At 46.6% G+C, this 20,722-nt stretch overlaps 2 protein-coding genes across 2 annotated transcripts; both read right to left on the bottom strand.

The window, feature by feature from the left end:
* Window positions 1-582: 582 nt before the first annotated feature.
* On the bottom strand, window positions 583-1,002 carry LOC119441869 (histone H2A-beta, sperm). Its single transcript, XM_037706510.1, has one exon. It carries the CDS (start codon window positions 1,000-1,002, stop codon window positions 583-585), a length of 420 nt encoding a protein of 139 aa, XP_037562438.1.
* A 16,516-nt stretch (window positions 1,003-17,518) lies between these two features.
* LOC119453009 (uncharacterized) lies at window positions 17,519-20,661 on the bottom strand. Its single transcript, XM_037714988.2, has 2 exons — window positions 20,301-20,661; window positions 17,519-17,624 (listed from the first exon to the last, which is right to left on the bottom strand). The coding sequence occupies exons 1-2, from the start codon at window positions 20,649-20,651 to the stop codon at window positions 17,550-17,552; spliced, it is 426 nt and encodes a 141-aa protein (XP_037570916.1). The 5' UTR covers window positions 20,652-20,661; the 3' UTR covers window positions 17,519-17,549.
* Between the last annotated feature and the right edge of the window lie 61 nt (window positions 20,662-20,722).

The raw sequence follows: 20,722 nt of genomic DNA on the forward strand, positions 1-20,722 counted from the left end.
AAATCTAAGTACACACGAGCGTGTTTGCCATTCGCCCCCATTTAAATGCGGCCGCCACGAAGAGGTCTAATCAGCGACCTCGAGCTAAGCAGAGCAACGCCAGTGCCACTGGGTGATCACATCGGGCGGTTATATCGAGGATACATTTATCATACAAAGTTTGTTGTCCTCATAGAGCGCCGTGATACGCGAGCACGCAGTCAGAGCGCGAGCAAACGCTTGAAAATGAAGCTATTTGAGCCGGAGCATAGCAGACGACAAAGACGAGTCCTCCCTCTGACGTCACGGGAGCGCCGTTCGCAGCGCCGCCATCGGTAGCGCACGAGGCCAATCGTACGTACCATGCGGTTTGTACAGCCTTGTTAGACTGCACTATCTTCGGAATCCGCCCACGAAAACGGCTAGACAAGAAATCAGGGTTAGATTCCACAGAATGCCAAGCGCATTAAGAGACTTCCGGGAAGGAAAACCTCGATCGCTTTCGTACGTTCATTTCCACGCATGCCAAATCGCAAGTTCAACAGAAATTTAGTAAAGGCAAAAAAGCTTAGCGGTATCAAGTCATTTATACACAGCGCCCGGTCACTCTGGCATCCTTCCAGAAGCCGCATCGGCGCATTCGGAGCCGTTGCAGCGCGGCTGACTTCCGTCGCAGAGCTCCAGTAGCGTGCCCCCATCGGCCATAGTCACACCCCACAGGAGCTTCTTGAAGTCGTTGTCACTGCGCACAGCAATTTTTATATGGCAGGGATTGATCTGGCCATTGTCGCGAGCCGCGATCGCCGCCAGCTGGAGCACTTTCGAAGTTAAGTACTCCAGCACCGCCGCCATGTATATGGGGGCGGTACCACTGATACGATCACCAATGTTCCTCTTTTTCATCATCCCATGGATGCGCCCTACCGGGAACAGAAGTCCTGCTCGCGGCGATCGAGAGCTCTTCCTGGAGCTCTTGCTGGAGGAGAGCTCTTCCTCTTCGCCTGCTGGCGCCCGGCCGGACATCCTCCTGTGTTTGTACAAAGTGCAAGAGTGGAAGGCCTGAAATGATCGGATAGCAGCAGAGCTGTCAGAGAAGGCATGCCGTGTACACAGGCGCCATGTAAACTTGTCATGCATTCGTTACTCGGTGATGGCCCGACATCAGCTTATTGTTACGCGGAAGCACAGTAGAAAAACTAATTACAGGGCGTACTTACAAGGGAACCAAAGACCAGCTGACACAAGATGGAAGCCAGCCAATTACACAATGATGATGAGGATGGTCTCATATTATGGCTGGTACCCGCACTGTTGGATTGGCCAAGAATTGTGTACCTGAACTTTTACGTAATGTTTTGACGTTTTACATACTAGACATAAAAAAGTATAGAAAAGAAAAAAAGAATATTCAAAAAACTTCTTCGTTTAGTTGATAGTATGAAAGCACAAACAGCATCAAATATGTCCCTGTGGCTGAAGCCCAGAAATGACGCACCGAACGTTTGTATTATTCCTGATGGTATGATTATAACCCTAGTCTAGCAAGCGCAATTTCTAGAAATCTTTTTCTTAGCACTGTATACTGGCGACACAGCAAAAAATTGTGATCTAGGGATTCTGTTTGTTGGCAGTATTGGCACAGGGGTGATATCGCCAGGATAGTCCCGTGTAAATGAATTCAGTGCCATTCCACTCTGTGAAGGTGAATGCCCAGCGAAGCTGTGTATGTGGTGATTGACCATTGCTCCGGTGAAACATTCCACTTTTGCGGGATCGGGGCCACATGAACGGTTCGCATTTTTTTCCGCCTCGCGGTCTACTACACATCAGATCAGGCAGTGGCCGCCCATGGGTAGTCCCACTAAATCCAAGAGTCGACATCATCTACTTCGAGTAGCATGTAGCATGACTCCGGCGGGAGAAGCGCCGTCCCTGCGCCACTAAGGACCCACAGCAGAGGAAGGGTGGTAATGCTTGAGTTTCGAAACGTGGACGATGTCGCTGGACAACGCAACAGCACATGTAGTGGGACTGGCGGACACAAGTTGACGCTATCCAACGTTAACATCAGTGCTAATTGGCCTGCCGGAAATGTGGTGCGAGAGGAAAGCTTGCAAGTAACGGCTGTCGTTGGGTTCATTAGTGGTGAAAGTCTGGTACAGTCTAAATATTTCTATTTCGTAAAACAAAGGGTATATTGATTCACAAGAACGTTAAAAGTGTAACCAGTTGTAACAGACGGAGATTAGGCGGCACATCGTTCTTGCAACACGAATAAATGCAAGCTGATCTCTTTCAGCCACAAGCGTACCAATTCTAACTTCTAGTATCTCATAGATAGCACGGTATTGTCTCAGGCATCATCATACAAGTATTTAGGTATTCATTCCACGCATAATCTTTCATGGGCCACGCATGTCAACGCCATTTGTGCGAAAGCTTCAAGGACACTAGGGTATCTGCACCGTAACCTGCACAGTTCCGCTCACAATGTGCGAAAACTGGTCTAACACTTGTGCGGCCGCAGCATGAATATGCAGTATACACATGGTCCCGATATCAAAACTACTTAATAAAGCTGCTAGAATCCGTACAAATAAGCTTAACACAGATCAAACTTGATATCTCTCTTGAACCATTATATATTCGTCGTTCAGTCGCTCTTTCATTGTGATAGCACTTATATGGACACTTCAAGCGGATTTCTGCCGTCAGCGTCGCCGTCGCCGTGAGGTTCCGTATAAAGTCCAAGGTCGATAAAATCGTCGGCGCGCACCGTATGTGCGAGTGAAAGCGCGCGGGGGACGCGCGCTATCTTGAAAGCACGGCTCTGCTCTTTGTATGCGATGTGCATTCGCCGCTCAGTTTCCGTTGAAGCGATAGACCGCACGAACCTTCGCTTACTGCCAGTGTCTTGACAGTGGTTGTCTGAGGTCACCGAGTATGACCTATTCATGTTTGCTGGTGCGCATTGACACCACGCTTGTTAATTCAGTTAGTAAACGAATGTGTCCACGTTTATGCAGTCGATAAAACTACTATCCCTACTCTGAATAGCTCTCTACTAATTTGCTATCGCAATTGATGCTTCGCCTTTCGGGCCAAACTGCGACATTTTTATGCTTATTTCATAAATATCGCACTGCACCATGGCAATCTGCGTTACCATTCGAAGCGCCCTCATGTATTTCGCGTGGTTTACATAATCAGTACAGCACCAAGCGCATACACGGAAGAACACAAGCCTTCAATTCATCAGCCCTTCCACGTGCCATCGTTCTGTGGAATGATCTTCCCGTTAATATTGCATCCATATGCAACCATCAGTCATTCCATGATCAGCTGCGTGAATACTTTCAAGTGAAATCGTGACGTTAAACCTTGTCTTGCAAGGTATAATATCGCGCTTTTTGGCTATTGTCTTTTTGAAAACCCCTGCTTTCTTTTTTCTAATCATGTGTCTGACATTTGCGCTGTAATTATATACTTCAATTATAATTTTCTGTACTTTGCTCTTATGTTTGTTGCTGTTTTTTAATCCTAGCCCTGTGCAATACTTTCCCTTTCTCGTTTTGCCCTGTATATTTTGCATTTCTTATAATATCCTTGTTCGTCCCCCTTACTCAATGTCCTCTGGGCTCTGCAATATCTCCTGAATAAATAAATAAATAAATAAATAAATAAATAAATAAATAAATAAATAAATAAATAAATAAATAAATAAATAAATAAATAAAAATGTTCAACCTCGAAAAGATGCCTCGGATGTACCCCTGGAATCAGTAGCGCAATGGTTTCTTCGACCCAGGCGAACCCTTGAAGCCACAGTTTAATTTTCGAAATAGCTGTCACGTGACCGTATGGTTGCATTGACATCGAGCTGAACCACGCTGGTTCCGTGCGGACCTTTAACATAAGGTACAGAGTAGTCTTTCGGCCGCCGCTTTAACCGTGAGGGTGGGCTACCAGCGCTGGCAGTTCAATTAGATGTCGGTCGTTGGCGTTTGAAAGGTTTGAAACGCCAAGTGCCGCTTGACTGCAAACAAAGAAAAAAAAGGAACATTAATCGGACTGAACTCCATTTGCCATCTACGTAATGGGAAGCACTAAAGGTATTGTAGAGAGCGGTTCTTGTGCATTATCTGTTCTGGAGCGAACGTGTAATGTTTTTGCGACGTGTTGCAAATTGCTGCGGAGTGCAGCGCGTGGTGTTGTTTGTTGTTGTTAGGATACCCAGTGACACAGGTTGGTGGCAAAGTGGTTCATTGAAGGGCAGCACATACTCAGTGACCCCTACGGCACGTATACCCAGTGGCCCATATGCCCACTGACACATACCAGAATTTGCCACAAGGGGTACGAAGACCTAAATGTGTTAAAGAAGCTTTGTTTGCCTCTTCGCTGGAGTTTGTCTTCAGTCGCGTTTCCTTGCCTAGTAAATCGCATGATTACTAGGCGCCTACAGGTGCATTGTCAGTGAAGGTTTAGTAGTAGTTTCGTGGAACCGAAGCGCATCCTAATTGCAGAGAAAGTGGAAGCCAACAATAGCGTCTCGCCAATATCAAATAGCTATCAAAGGGTCTGACAAACAATTATTAAGGAACGAATTTTTTTAGTGCAACAGCAAGATGGTCGATATGACGGTTCAATCATACAGTGGTAACGCAGAAGACGCCGTCGAACATTTTTCATCATAATTTTCCGATCTGCATTGAGGATGTAGTCCTGCTCAAGAAACATGATGGAAAGAGTGATAGGTGAATGCGATAGCGATTACAAGTTATGCAATAGATTAATCCAAGTTGTGAAGAAATCCAGGGAGTTGTGTGCAACACTGCCTTTTCACAGCACATGAAATGATGAATCCCGTTGAGCGAACAGAAACGCTCTCAAGTGGCAAAAATAAAAAGTGCTCTCGGGTAGAATTACACGTATGCCGGCTGCACCTCCGATACTCCGTTGTTCAGCAGAAAGCTGGAGACTGCTTTGACTTCGTTAGCTTCCTTTTTTTTATTTTTTTATCTACGTATCTTTCTCCGAGGCTGGCACGAGCTCTCGCTTGAGCAACTTCCCAGTTCTTAAATGTGCTCGTGTTCGCCCAGTTGATATCGCATAACGGGCGACGTTGCGCCACGAGCAGCGCCCGAAAAGAAAACAGTTGAGTGATCAGGAAGAAGGAAGGATTTGGACCGTAGTTAATCAATGCCACACAACCGTGCTGGGTCTTTCCTTTTAACAGCGGAGCTGTTTAAGCCGGCCGTAATGTGTCTGTTGAATCCAAAAATGTGGACCGATCCTGGCGGCAGAGCAGAAAGGGTGAAAGCGCAATGGCACATACCCCTGTGAACTAGCGAAGCTGAGCCTAGCTAAATCTAGATAAGCATGGTTGGGACTACTTAAGCTAGTCAGTAATCGATAGGCAATTGATAGCCAATCAACAGCTAATCGATAATCAACAAATAATAAATTCGGGGAAATGTTGGCGATGACTTTGTAGTGCTTAGCCTAGCCCAAATACGTGGCCAATACCTTACGATAGCTAATCGATCAATAATCAATAAATTCCCGAAAATGCTGGGGATGACTTGGTAGTACTTAGCCTAACCCAAAAGCCAGGACTAGCTAGGTGCCCATCAGCTGCGCTGTCTCTTTAGCATTGCGCCTCCAGTGCAAGCTACGCTAATTTTTTTCGCAGTCTCAGCTTGTCGTTTCTGCCTCAAACTCCTATCTGGAACTGAGCGCCGGTGTAGGTGGCTACGTTTCCATCCGGTGGTATCTGAAAGGAGCAAAATTTATTTATATACACACGCGAAGCAATGAACATATAGGAAGCCGATAAATTTTCACTCAAGCCAAACTTTACTTACTGATTCAGTGGTAATGGAACAGGGTCTTGGTGGTGGCGGTGAAACATTATTTCCGGAAGGGTCCTGAAGGACACCCGACTGTTCGTCAAGGTGTAGAATTGTGCTATCAAAACTGTGGCTCCAATCCACGCTGTGAAGGTGGTTGGACAGCGAAGCTGTAAACGACACCCACAACGATTACTCATTGTGACGTCACTTGAATTCACACACGTGGCTCTACAAAGAGTGAAACCGGAGACAAGTGAAATGTACTTAACCACACCCTTTATTACTTCACAACGACATTATATTCACGCTGTTCTTCTGGTGTCTTTACTTTCCGTGGTCTACACATGGTAGCCTGCAATAAACTGAATGAGTTGCTAGACCATGGTGACGTCACCACGTGATTTCTATGCTGTTGGGTACTTTTGCACTCGGAGTAGCTTACGCAACCATAATCTTTACCGGGAAACACACGCGGTAGAAGGAACGCTGTAAACGACACCCGCAGCGATTATCCATTCTGACATCACTTGAATTCACACATGTGACTCTACAAAGAGTAAAAACAGAAACACTGCTTTCATGAGGGTTTTGAATGACGTCAACCCCTTTCGAAGCAGCAGCAAACCTAATCTTTACCGGAACGTGTCGGAGGGTGTCCCAATTGTGTGTGTGTGTGTGTGTTTGTTTCTTTGTTTGTGTGTGTGTCTGTGTGTGCGTGTGCGTGCGTGCGTGCGTGCGTGTGTGTGTGTGTGTGTGTGTGTGTGTGTTTGTGTTTGTGTGCGTGTGCGTGTGTGTGTGTGTGCGTGCGTGCGTGCGTGTGTGTGTGTGTGTGTGTGTTTGTGTTTGTGTGCGTGTGCGTGTGTGTGTGTGTGTGTGTGTGTGTGTGTGTGTGTGTGTGTGTGTGTGTGTGTGTGTGTGTGTGTGTGTGTGTGTGTGTTTCACGCCATCGACCAGAGGAGCGAACGGTGACGGTGGCATAATGACGACGTAGATGTCGTCATAATGATGTGCGCATACCCGAACCGCGCTCTCGAAAGGCTGAGTTCTACTAGCCACCCTGTAGCTTCCAGTTGTGACGCCAGCATGGGAGCAGTAGCGCAGGTGCCCACTTCTTGAGAAGCTGTTGTTGTTGCCTATCACGTATGTGTTTAACCCATGCCCACCCCCCCCCCTCCCCCCACCTGCCTTCTTTTTTTTGATGAAAGTCGTATCGCGCCACCTCATGGTATTAATCTGAATAAGAATAATACGCGCGTATAGAGCTTACGAGGCTGGGTTCAACCACGTGCAACTTCATGCTTTAAAAAAATGAAAAAATAAAATTATTTCTTCCGCACTTCATTCAACATTACCTTCTCCATCATAAACGTACCAAAATGCGGGTTTATCTGCGAAGACAACCCGCATCGAACAATCTGAGATACCGCTGTGGCAGGGTATCTCACCTTAGGGTGAGAACGTGAAGACTCCGATTTAGTGTCTCAGAAATTTTTAAAGATATATATGAGCTTTCTATGCCTACTCCCCTCAGTTGCCGTGGTCGGGAGATCTCACCCCGAAGCACTGCGCGAGCTCGTGAGATCAGTTCCAGTTTTTTTCAGACTCACTTTCCCTTTTCTTTACAAATATTCGGTTCTTACGCATTTGGAATACAGACAAACATACGAGAATGGCAAAAGAAAGAAAGGGAAACCAGGGACTGAAGGTGCTTGTCTGTGCTTCACCATGTCCCTGCCCTCAATATTTTGTACACTAGAGCTACAACGGCAACACAATACCAGTGTGTAACAAAATTTAAAAAGGAAGAAAGATAAGCCAATCAGGAATATAAATTTTGATCATCGAGAGCAAGAAGAGTGACGTCATATAGCGAATGAAGACGGCGCCCTCTCGTTGCAAGTGCTAGGCTCGCAGGTGGCGCGAGGATGACGCCGCCAAAACCGAAGCTGCATAGGAAAAGAGGCGAGAACGAATGAGAGAATCCAAGAAGCAACGTCATGCCGTCGTTATAATTCCATCGCCTTCGTGCCATCGTCACCGCCGTCATCTGGCAGTAGTCGTCACACGCACGCTCGCATCACACACAACTTTACATCTGAGCAGGTTTCTTCAATGAAGCTTGACTTTAGGCAATCATCTCTCAGTGGTCTTCGCCTTTTGCTGCTTACTTTTTTTATGAGGTAGCATGTCAAACCGGAAGGTCATCCTCCATGTAAGGCCTCCTATGTGGCAAGGAAGCTGGGCTATACGGCGTCAGGAAGGACAGCGCAGGGCTCTGGCCACTTGTAAAAAACACGTGCGAAAAATGCAAATAGCCTAACTATAAAGACACACGTTCTCCAAGTGCAACATGTACATCTTCCTCAATAAACACAACTAATTATTCAACTTCCATCAACAGTTAAGCTAACGATAACGAATTCATCGAATTCATGAGTTTTCTTTTAAAAAAAGAGCGTCTGAAAAAAATTCAGGAGCCATTCCACTTTGTGAATGCGGATGACCAGCGAAGCTGTAGCACATCACATAGGGTTTTGCGGGATTAGACAGGGGATTTGCGGCTACGCGTGGCAAGTGTCAAACTGACCTACATCTTCGTTATAGGTATGCATCTCTGCATCAGTTGGGATTTTGGATGTGAATACTAGTGGCTGCTTATCCCCGTTTTGAATCTCTGAGTGTGGTTCATACGGCCTGTGTCATGGGTATCGATATCAGTACATACCGAGCTCGCATTGGTACCTTTGTTAATTGCGTGCCGCCCCTGTGTCGGCATGAGATCCGAGCCTTTGAGCGTATCTTCCGGGTCGTTACGAGTTGCTTTGCCAAGACCGTCTCTCGTGCTTGCCACTACGTGCTTCGCCCTGCTTTTGCTTTGTGCTGGAGATGTCGAGGCTAATCCTGGCCCGAGGATGGAAGCTATACTTGCGTTCATGAACACATTTAACACTGCATATGAACACTTTAGTAGCATAACCGCCACTCTAAAGACCATAATGCAGGACATTGCCGACGTAAAAACCAGAGTATGCGCCATTGAACAGAAGATAAGTAGCATCCCGATGCTCGAGGCTGACATGACGTCAGTTAGCGGCCGTTAAAGCAGCCATGCCAACTACAAATGCGATGTAGTAGATGATCTCACAAATAACATTAGACGGAACAATCTGATTACAAAAGGATTACCAGAGGCTGACAAGGAGGACAACGCCTCAACATTAAGCATTATTCGCAACTTCACTTCAGGTCGATTTGAAGTGACGCTAGATGAGAATGACATCGAGCAAGCTTATCGCATTTGTCGCCCGTGACCCTATTTCACGCGGCCAATAATGGTAATGTTCTCGAATTTTAAACTAGGAGACAAAGTCCTCCGAAGTGAGCCTAAGCTAAAAAATGACAAAACTAAGATATGGTTGGAGGAAGACTTCTCGCCAAAAACGCAACTATCTGGGAAAAAGCTAGGGATTTTGCTAAAGGTTACCGTAAAGACAAGGAGAGCTTTATGATCCGATATAATAAACATTATCTGCATGGCCGAACTTACATATATGATTCCGTCTCTAAACAAGTAGTTCTACTAAACGAACAGGTTGAACGCCCAACAACGTGACAAGCAACTCCCCCTCAACCAAAATCATGATAATGGGAATCTTTATTTGCTTGTTGCACATTTTCGTCGCATACTGCTGAAAGTCGATACCGTAAAGGCCATGATTGACACGTGCTCTGCTGCTATCATCCTAGGCACCGAAACTTGGCGGTGCGATGACGTCCCGAACTGTGATTTATCGCTTCCAGGCCACTTTTCTGTTTTTCGCAAAGATAGAAGGGGAAACCAGAGGAGTAGGGGTGATGGTCGCCATAAAAAGTGATTATCAACCCGTGCTCCTTTGTACAGAGCACCGTTAGAGCTGCTTTGGGTGATGGCTCGTTTAAAATGTAAAGTGGGAGTAGTTCGGTGCTAATTAATGTTATGTCTCTCTCTCTCTCTCGTTTAAAATGCGTTATATATAGGGGTCTATTATTATAGACCCCTATGATATATTTATATATATATATATATATATATATATATATATATATATATATATATATATATGACGAGCCGCACAAGGACGGTGCGGTGCAGTAGTGGTGAAAGAGGAAGAAGTTCCGAATAAAACAGAGCGATCTCTGGTGGTTTGTCTGAGTATCGGGTGATCTTATCCGTTTTCTTTTCATTTTCACGTATGTTCTCCACAGTATTACCAGCTCGAGCTTAAGCTGATGTCCAAGAACTACCCCGGGAGGGGTTTTTCCCCTTGGACAGCTTCCTTTCCTAATCATGAGATAGCTTTGGATTTCTTCCCACGCAGCGGAGTAACCAGTATCCCTGTGGCAATCGTTCCGGCGAGTGGAGGCTTCATTAAACTGAACAATCCTCAGGCTACCCAGGAGGCTCTTCATGCTGCTACTCCATTGTACCAGACCATCTCGGACGTAAAGCAGTTCGGCCGGGGAGGCATTCTTTGTAGGTCGCCAGACCAGTCACGTGTTGCGGACTTACTCAAGTGCACATCTTTCGCTGCCATTCCGGTGAGTGCATTTATCCCTATACTCACCTCGCGTGCACCAAGGGAGTAGTACGAGGTGTCGACTCAAGTCTTACCCCGACAGAAACATTAGAAAAGTTATCTGCAGCTGGAGTGATTGCCGTATATCGATGCAGTCGAGTGTTGGATAATACCAGAGTACCAACAGAATCAGTGATAGCCACTTTTGCTGGCACTTCCTGCCCATCAGAGATCAAAATATGGCCCCTTATATTCAGAGTAGATCCACTTGCACCGCGTCCGCTTCAATGTCGCAATTTCTGGCGATTTGGCCATAGTATCGGTGCATGTAAATCAAGCCAACGTTGCTGCACATGTGGAGAAAGTCACGCTCCCAGTGATTGCACTTCCGAAAACGAGAGATGCTGCCTTTGTGAAGGAAACCATCCGGCCGATTACTCTAACTGTTCTGTGCGGGCCCAAGAAGTGCAGATCCTCGAAGTTATGGATAAAAAACGTTGCTCCAGAAGAGAGGCTGCAAATATTGTAAATGAAAGAACATTTGGCTATGCAGGAGTTACAGCTAAACAAAATGCGATACATGACTCATCTCTCACTGCAACCATAGAAAATGCTGTTCAAAAGGCCGTGGCTAAGGCAATGGATCAGTTGTTGGTGAATCTTGGTGAAAGCATCGCACAAGCTATTTCCTCGCAAATGAATACCTTAATGCAAGCTACTGGTCTATGCTCAGTAGCAAATCAACTTATAAATTCGGGGCAGCAATCTGTCGATGGAAAGAGGGAGACAACTGTCTCGGGAGATGGCACAGCGTGCAATAGTTCCCCTCCCACTCATTCTGCTTCCGCCAACCAGACCATTCAAGATTGCGAAATGAAAGACGCAGAACATAATGCTCGTGCTCAAAAAAGAGCTATGTCAACAATTAGTGAGGATTCTTCCTCACTTCCCCATTCGAAGTCAAAGAAATGTGAGTCGAAGTTTACAGTCCCCTTCGACAGCAGCAACTTCATCATAGGATTGTTAAAGGTTCTTCTGTGGAACTGCCGATCACTATTATCAGCTTCTGTAGATTTGTTTTCTATTACAAACCAACTTAATCCAGACATAATAGTATTACAGGAAACTTGGTTGACAAAGGAGAAAAATTTCCATTTAAAATTTTAAAGGTCTTTTCGGCTAGACCGCCCTACAAGAGGTGGTGGACTAATTATATTTATTTCTACTAAAATATGTCATAAAGCCAAAATTTTATTCGAATTGATGGATTCTGAGTGCGAAATTCTGGCTATAGAACTTACTCTACCTGGATATTTCCCTCTTTATATTGTAAATACTTATTTTACTTCCGGTGTGCGGGACACTCGCTCTCTTGACAGTGTTTTAGCTAGCTGTGGGCGGGATGTTTTACTTACTGGGGATTTCAATTCACATCATGTTTCATGGGGTTTAAAGACAGATTCATGCGGTAAACGCTTGTGGAATTGGTCATTAGATAAAAACCTGTGTTGTGTAAATTCTGTGGCAACTACATTCGTGCGTGGCCAAAATCACTCTGCAATTGATCTCACATTCTCTAGCCGTAGTCTCTCTGTGACTTCGTGGTCGACTGTTGATTGCGCCTCTAATAGTGATCACATTCCGCTGGTCTTTGAAATAGTCCGCTCCACTACAACAATGGATGAACAAGTTCGAACGTTTGTAAACTACCGTGGTACGGTAACATATTCTTGGTCTAAGCGCGAAGAAGACACCGTCGGTAGCAGAAGAAGACAGGACGACCGCTAACTCACAACTAAATCTTTATTGGAAAGAACAAAAACATATAAGAGATTGCAAAAACCGTAGCACAGAAAACATCACATGGTCGAAAGGATAACAGTTACCAGAAAAAAACAAATAAAAATCAGAAAATGGTGAAGCCGCTAAAATGTTTACATGAAAAAGCACTACTTCGCACTGACGCACGTGCTGAGCAAATATTGAAATTCAATTACTGACAAAGATAATGAAGCCTGGCTTTATTATTCTTCGCGCTCATACCAAGCATATGACATAAGTGAAACTGGTGATATGTGTGTCAGTGGGCCACTGCTAGCCCTGCTGGAAAAAGAAATATTATTCCTGGAGAATCCTTAATCGTACCTCGTACGCATGCTCACGTTTTAATTTTTGTGTATGCATGTGTGAAAATGCTACGTATATGCTGAATTCCTCTGCAACAAAATTCAGCTGGTAGTTTGGCGCCCACCCTATTGTATGTTTTCCTGCGTCCGTGTCTGTATTGCACAATTTATTTTTCCTGTAATACAAACCAACTAGCTCGAACCATAATTTTGCTGGAAAAAATATCAGCGCAGGAAAACACATATGTTTATATGGAACTGGGAAGCCCGCACATTCATTTTGTGGCACTTTTCTACACAATTAACATCACAAATTACAAACATTGCAAAAGGAAAAAGGGCAGCACCAGCACATTTTGCTGAAACGGTTTTCGGTTCTGACAATGCTTAGCATTATAGTATTTCCCATGAAACAATATATTACTATAGCATAAAGATAGCCGTTCATTTCTTATATCAAACATAATCAAGTCACAACCTGAATTATTACCCTATGTCATACATCATACGATATCACAGCCGCAGATATGCAGTGATCTTAACGAAATATTAATACAACACATTCATTGTACAGCATTATGTACAGAGCATTTATGCCATAAAAAATTTATACCACACTCATAAACCACATTTCTAGCTTTCTGTGCAAATGTCCCCTCTGGGTCAAGTTGGAATTCATTGAAGACAGAAGCAAAATGGCGTGGTTCTTTTCCCACAGCTAGTAAATACATTTCAGCCAAAAAAACTTTAATAGGATGGGAAGTTCGGCGAGTTGGTGTACTTGCATAATGGAACATAGGGCAGACGGCCTACTGCATAAACGTCAGGCTTAGGGACACACATTGTGACTAAACACATATGACTATGCGCCTGTGACCACTATCGCTAGTGTGGATGCGAGTCCTCTACCGCTCTACGCCCTATGATCTGTCGTCTATTGTAAGACAAATTGTGAGCGGAAAACTTGCTCGACGTGAAGTGGTCTCTAGGGCAAGTGCACACAGCAACGATGCCTTTCTGCCGTATGACACAGTGTGTACGTCCATTAACGCTGCGGGATTTGATGACTCCCCACGTTCAAGAGCAGTGGAGAGATCAGATTACAATTTGCGTCGTCGTGATGGAGCGCAGAACGTTACATTACCATCAGTGCAAATGCTCGCTATTGTTCAAGGAAGCAGTTATTCTATATAAGCATAAACTTTCATGCAGCGTGCTCAAGTCCCAGGTGACTCACAACTTACATTGAGGAAATCTTGAGATTATGCAAGTCCGTAGAGCCTCGCCTGAAAAAAGAAGACAAGGTCTGGTACCTTCTCAAAGGAATTGCCGAGGAGGTCTACAACTTTCTCCCAGGCAAGGATACCTTGCAGTATGTAGCAATGATCAAACATTGCTGTACGTGTGCAACTCTCAAAGCCAGGCGAATTACACCTAAGTTTGGTTGACTACCCAATGTGACCCAGACGCGAGTCCTCTACCGTCCTATGATCTGTCGTCTATTGTAAGACAAATTGTGAGCGGAAAACTTGCTCGACGTGAAGTGGTCTCTAGGGCAAGTGCACACAGCAACGATGCCTTTCTGCCGTATGACACACTGTGTACGTCCATTAACGCTGCGGGATTTGATGACTCCCCACGATCAAGAGCAGTGAAGAAACCAGATTACAATTTGCGTCATCGTGATGGAGCGCAGAACGCCTTCAAGTGATCGTCCTCCAGGACCCCAGCGTGGGATGACCACCTGGAGTACACGGAGCCTAGTGGAAGGTTTGGTGTTGTGTGCAAGCCACCTGTGTGCTTTCAGTGTGGTGTGCGCGGACTTGTGCGATTTCTGCACTGAACGCCGTCGCGTGCCATCACCACACTATGAGCGACTGCTGACGTCTCCTTGACGCAACAGTCTGCGCAGTAATACTCGCTGGACCCAGGATGGGTACTTTGAAAACAGCTTCCCGCAGAACTCCCGCAGCGACACGTACTTCGGAAATGGCTTCCAGAAAAACTACCACAGCAACTCGCCTACCTCTGTATGAAGTATGACGCCGCCGACCACACACCAGTGCTGATCTCCACCTCCAGATCGTCGTCGCACCTCTCCAGAAAGTACTACACAATTCGTGTCGTGCATACAATCTTGAGCGAGTGCATCGGTTGGGAAAATAGGCAGAAGGTGAACGGTAGGCCCATAATGGATACTATGCTCTAAGGACGAAGAACGTATTTTCTGTTCTGCACCGAAACTAAATGGAACATCATTAAACTTGCACCACAATGTGCTTAGCGAATTTCCGACCTATCGTTCAGTTAGTATTCGTAAAGAACCAGTTGTCTAACGTTCTTTCAATAACTGAACCCTAACTTTTATTCCTAATACACATTAACGACCTACACCTGCATGTATCTTCAGATATCCGCACATTTGCTGATGTGACCCGATAACCCGACAGCAAGACATCGACCATGTCATACAACGGTGCGACCACTGGACGCTGACCCAAAATTTTAATAACTGCAGACTTCTTTCTGCCACCGTCATAACCTATTTCCCTTTAAAAATCGTTAGCATACTTGCGAAGTCAGTGTCGACTTTGAATACCTAGGAGTCACGCAATCAAACAATCTCTTGGAATGCTCACGTGGCTATTCATCATCTCATAAACACCCGCCGTGGTGGGTTAGCCGCTATGGCGTTGCGGTGCGCTGCTATGCATGAGATCACGGGATCAAAAATTATGCGTGGCTCTGCTACCGCAAACACCAGAAACCAGGGGAGCTGGGGAAAGCCTAGTAGATCGAGTAGTGGCGAACCACACACTTAGTTTCCTGGCGCTCAGGATTTCTTCGCGATGTTCTGCGTAGTATCGCGATGAATTCAACTGACCACCTTCACAAGCCTCCGGATCTTCATTTATTCGCCTACGCGAACTCTCGGCTTTCCTCAATCTAAACTCGGGATGTTCTGTTGTGCGACGCTTGGTTTCAGCTGCCCTAGCTCTCGCTTCAGTCTTTCGTAAGCAATTAGTGTCCAGGTCTCCGGTCGAAACCTGCCGAGCCGCCGCCAGAGGTATCGGCTGCAGTCACGGACACCAGGCGCGTTCGGCGCGAACGCGGGGAACCGCGATCAGCGTCGGCAGCAGCTCTACGCGTCCCACTACCGCATGCCTCACTCATCCTCTCTACCTCGCATCGACTAAGCCGCGCGATGCTATTTTTGTACTCTGCTTTCAATTTCTCTCAGCTCTCTCTCCCCCAGATCGGCGAAGCTATCGCACAGTTGGTATGGGGTATGGCGTTTTGTGTTTACGCCACGAACTTTTCCGACCATCGAGAGGCATACAGCTTCGCTGTAATATCGGCCACCGCGGCCACACTTCGAAGGGGACGAAATGTAAGAACGCTTGCGCTGTATGATAAAGAACCGTTGCTGGTCAAAATTAATACGGAGTCCACCACTATACGGCGTGCCTCATAATTATATCGTGGCTATGACGCGCAAAACCTCTAAATTTAATTTAATGTTTGATGCGAAGCATTCTTGTCGAGCGTAGCATGGTTTTTCCTGCCGTCTGCCATCAGTCTAACCGTTTTCGGGGGCAGATCCAGAAGGTAGTGAAGCCTCGCCTCTATAGCTTCTCTCCGCTTCCCGGAAATGCTCGCCGAGGTTCGTCCACAAGTGGCGATTGTTCTTACCATCCTTGTCTGACCGTTCTCACCTAACCTCTTTCGTGATGCTCTTCAATTAATAAAAAATCCTTTCAAACTTCTACGGTGCAGGGCGAAATCGAACCCGCGTCGAACCCGCGTGCAGGGCGAAATCGAACCCGCAGCAGCCCGACGCTTTTGCGCGCTGCGTCGCAAATGCATCTCCAAAAATACCTTCTCGCGCCATGCCGCGTTCGAGGATTGTAAGCGCAAAGCGCTCCGAGGCCACTCGTCGTCGTTATGCGGCTCAGAAGCTTGAAACATTTCAACAACCACTGTGTTATTCCCGTTGCGCATGCCACCACCATTTCGCACGCACATTACAACTGTGGTCGTTGTTTCGCTTATTTTACTCTAGTTTGCGCGTGTGAACTTGATCCATCTCTGGACTACACCGCGCGAGCAGAGCGGCAGTCGCTCGCTAGCACTTTCGCAGCAGCCCTAACAGTCAAGAGCTGTGACCCCTAACCCGCGATTCGCAGCGAGTGGCGACCACGGCGGGTTCCGGCCAGGGGGACAGGGCGAGTCAAGGCGTTTACTAACTTTGGTCTCCGCGGCTGAGTTGAGTTTCGGCCAGTCACAAGCTCGTCAGCCGAAATACAAAAACGAATCAGGCGAACTGCGCTCCTCCCGAGCGGTCAAAAGGGAGTCTCATGCAGACCGCAACAAGTCACCTGTCACGTTGATAGTTTTGATCGTTTTTTGATAGTTGCATCTTTTCTGTACACCCCTTGTGTAATACAAGAAATACACATGAAATGAAGTATATACATGTATTAAATGACAGTGTTTGCGATTCCAAATCAGAGTTAGTGCGTACAGCCGACGCCTTTAATTGGTCTTTGCATTTTTGTAATGTGGCACTAATTTTTACTTTCGCGTAAATGCGATGTACGTTTTCCCGTGTCGAACTGTGCGCCATCCCTTTGCAGTGTGCGAAGTACACTCCGCAAAACTTACCAGCAGTGGCAGAATGAACGTAGGGGTACATGCGCATAAAGCTTCGCAGTTCTTTCCGGCTCCGGAATGGCGTTAAATTGTTTTTCCTATACGCATACATTTCGGTGAAGTTGGCGCCACGAGGAACAAACGGTAATACAAAGAATCTGGCCTCGATTACATTTCATTCGAGTTTCAGTACTTGATTGGAGGTCTTGCATATGTACAATATCTTGGGTAGCCCTAAGGTCTGCTGAAGGGCCAGATCGCAAAAGTACACAGTTTTGCGCCAGGCGCCGTTTCAGCGCGGAGAAGCCCAAAGCGCGGCGCAGCACTTATTTCAGGCGACGTTAATCTTTATAGGCCAGGCGCTCTTTTTGGTTTATTGCTCAATCAATTTTGTCGTCCAGAATCACGTGGGCTTCGGCGCCGGGGGGAAGCAATTGTAGGACCATGACAATCACCTGAAAATAAAAAAGCGCACACACAATAAGACTCTTCCTAGATGGTCCTGTCAGTGAGCTACAATATTCCATGTGCTTCAGTTATAGCTGCAACCCAAAGTCTACGAACCACAATAGCGAAAACAATTACGGGCGCACAGCCACATGCACAAAAATTGCCAGTCACTTCAGCATACGCCAAAGAGGGTAAGGCGAAAGCCTGCGAGCTCAAGAGACATTAATTAAATTACCTTACATTTCATTAGAATGCGTTGTTACTTATTGTTTTTTTCGACCAAAGGTCGTGGGTTCGAGTGCCTTAAGTGACGATACCTTAATTAAATGTGCCTTAATTAACCTCACCCTAATAACACCAAAGGTCGTGGGTTCGACTCCCACCAAATGTCGAGGGTGCGACTTCCATCAAAGGTCGTGGGTTCGAGTGCCTTAATTAACTATATATTATTTAACTGTGCCTTAATTAGCTTCGCCTTAACGCCAAAAGTGGTGGTTTCGACTCCCGCATAAGCTCGAGGGTTCGACCTCCCACCGAAGATCGTGGGTTCGAGTGCCTAAATTAACTCTATCTTAATTAACAAGATGACGGTGACCCACGCACCATCAGAATTGTTGCGTGAGCGTTACTTGCTTGACCCGCGCTCAGATCAGAACCAAGACTAACTGCAAAAAAATCCAAATGGATCAAAACTAATTAGTTTAGATCCAGTTAGTCGCTAGTTAGAATACTCAGCATTTAATTAAACGCCGAGTATTCCAACTCACGACGAAAGCGAAGCAGCCATCTTTGGCAGCAGTAACAAAGAGAAATTGCCTCTAGCCATGGAGGAAAGAAACAAAACAGGAGAGGCCCTGACGCCACGTTTTTGAAGCCGGAAGTACAGCCATGTTGGTGTGCCATCTCCCTCTGTGCCTCCAATCAGGGGTTCTGCAGCTCGCCGGAGCAATGGGCGCGAACTTTGAACTTGCATTGTTACAAGCCGCCGGAAGTGTGTGCTGCCGACGCGCGTCAAAACAAAGCCTACGAAAACTACGTAGCAGTTTCAGTGAAGCCGACGCGCTCCTGTGTTTTTCCGGGGCACGTTGAAGAAGACGACGAAGACCCGTGCCGTGTTGCGCTTGAGTGTATCTGTTGCTGGCTGACACTCACACTCACAGACCCAAACACAACTTTCAAGCTTGCACACCACTCACCAATGTCAACTTTTCTCGCGAACAAAAGGTGCTGCGAGAAAGGCACCCGTGGGAAAACTCTTATCTCACTTTCAGAGACCGAGAGCTGCAGCGAAAGCTTCAGGAGCGCAGTTGCTATGGCAACGTTGACATTAGGGGTACCCGTCCCAGTGCTCCTTTCCGAAAAACAGCACGTGACTTCCACCACACCTCCTCCAATACGTCCGTGCCAGTAGGGGCCTCTCCTGAGTTTCCTTCCTCCATGCCTCTAGCAGAGTATATCGTTGGGCAAGTTGGTGCATAGCTTTAACGAAAGATTTGCGGCACAAAGTGACAGGAAACACAAGAGGGACAGTATAGGACGCCAGAGATTTGCTCTCTCTCTCAAACATATTTAAAGGCCGCTCCTTGGTATCGGAGAAAAAAGTGTCCCCGTGGCAAAAAAACAAAAATGATGGCTCTCCCGTAATCGAGAGTACATATAAGTATGAAATGGCTACCGGCAAAGCAAATTGGTTGGAGATTATACTAGCCACAGCCTTAAAATGGGTATAGTGCATGTTCGCAAGGGCACAACCCACCACACCACACATCCATCCGCGGCGCGCCGGACGCTGCCGGCCTATTCACGCGGCGTGGGGCCATCTCTCAAAGGAGCTGCGCATAAACCGCGTCGCTAAACTCGCGGACCGCTGGCGTCGAAATGATCACAGACACCTCTGTCTCAGCACCAAAATGACGATCAAGTGTATGGTGCCATGGATCTGCCTTTTGAACATCGCTATTAGAAATTACAAATAAAACTTCAGCTTACTAGAAGTTACAGCTTCAGTGGCATTCTGAGCAAACATTATAAAGAACTCGGAAGCAATATTTTTGTAACTTGTTTGGGCAGTAACTAACGGATGTAATGCAGTCCTGTGCAATGGCTTGGTGGCCAGAGACCGCATTTTCTTAACTTTGGACTGGTTGCCCGGATGATATCATTTTGTTCTCGCAACCATGCCCGAATGTTCTCGTTTGAGTGCCCGAATAACGGCTCTGGCTTTTGGCTGAAGGTCCCTTGAAGGTCACCGACAACGGGAACTAAAAGCATTGTATGCTTAATACCATCGCGATTTTAGCGCATAGAGATACTTGACCTACATGGCCACGAAGACGAGCACTTCGGTACATGTGCTTTGACTGATGAATGCCGTGAAGCTTAGACGTCTGGTTCTTTTGTATTGTGTGAAATACGCCGCAAGCGGCGGCTCCAACAACAAACCTACAGGGGGCTTTGCCTGCGGCCCTTGTTGCGGTGCGCTAACATTTTATAGAAGGTGAGGGCAAGTTGATGCCACCTTTCTGCCACCACAGTTCAACTGTACTGTAGCGTGAGTAGAACTGCGGTGTGAAGTAAAACGCAATTATAGGCGCGGTCACATTTGTATTCGGCGCCACCTAACGGTATCATCTGAATGTGTAATGAAGAAAGCGCGCATCAGCGTGCAGCTGCAGGATTACCTTGCGCTTGGCAAGCGGCTCTCCCATGAGAAGCAGCTCCTCGTCCCTGAGAAATTCACCACTGATGGACATGACCGGCACTTGTGGGAACAGTTCCACTAGCGCCTGAAGTTCCTGCGTATCCTCCATGGAATTCTGCAGGACGATAACAAACGTGTCCCTGGGGCAGGGGCTGTTGCGGCGGCTGCTGCTGCTGCTGTTGCTGTCTCGGCTGCAGCTGCTGGTGCTGCTGCCGACCGGATTGCGTCGAATACTGCTGGGGGTGCTGGCGCGACGACTGCTGCGAGGAGTGTTGCTGCGACAGGGGCTGAACTCTCGACGAAAATTGCTGAGTAGGCTGCGGACACGCATTGCATCGCGTTGCTGGAAGAGCGCATAAAGGACACGGCCACAACCCTCCCCGTATGTTCTTCTTTCCAGTG

This window comes from Dermacentor silvarum, chromosome 1 (assembly GCF_013339745.2).
Source record: "Dermacentor silvarum isolate Dsil-2018 chromosome 1, BIME_Dsil_1.4, whole genome shotgun sequence".
Lineage (NCBI taxonomy): Eukaryota > Metazoa > Arthropoda > Arachnida > Ixodida > Ixodidae > Dermacentor > Dermacentor silvarum.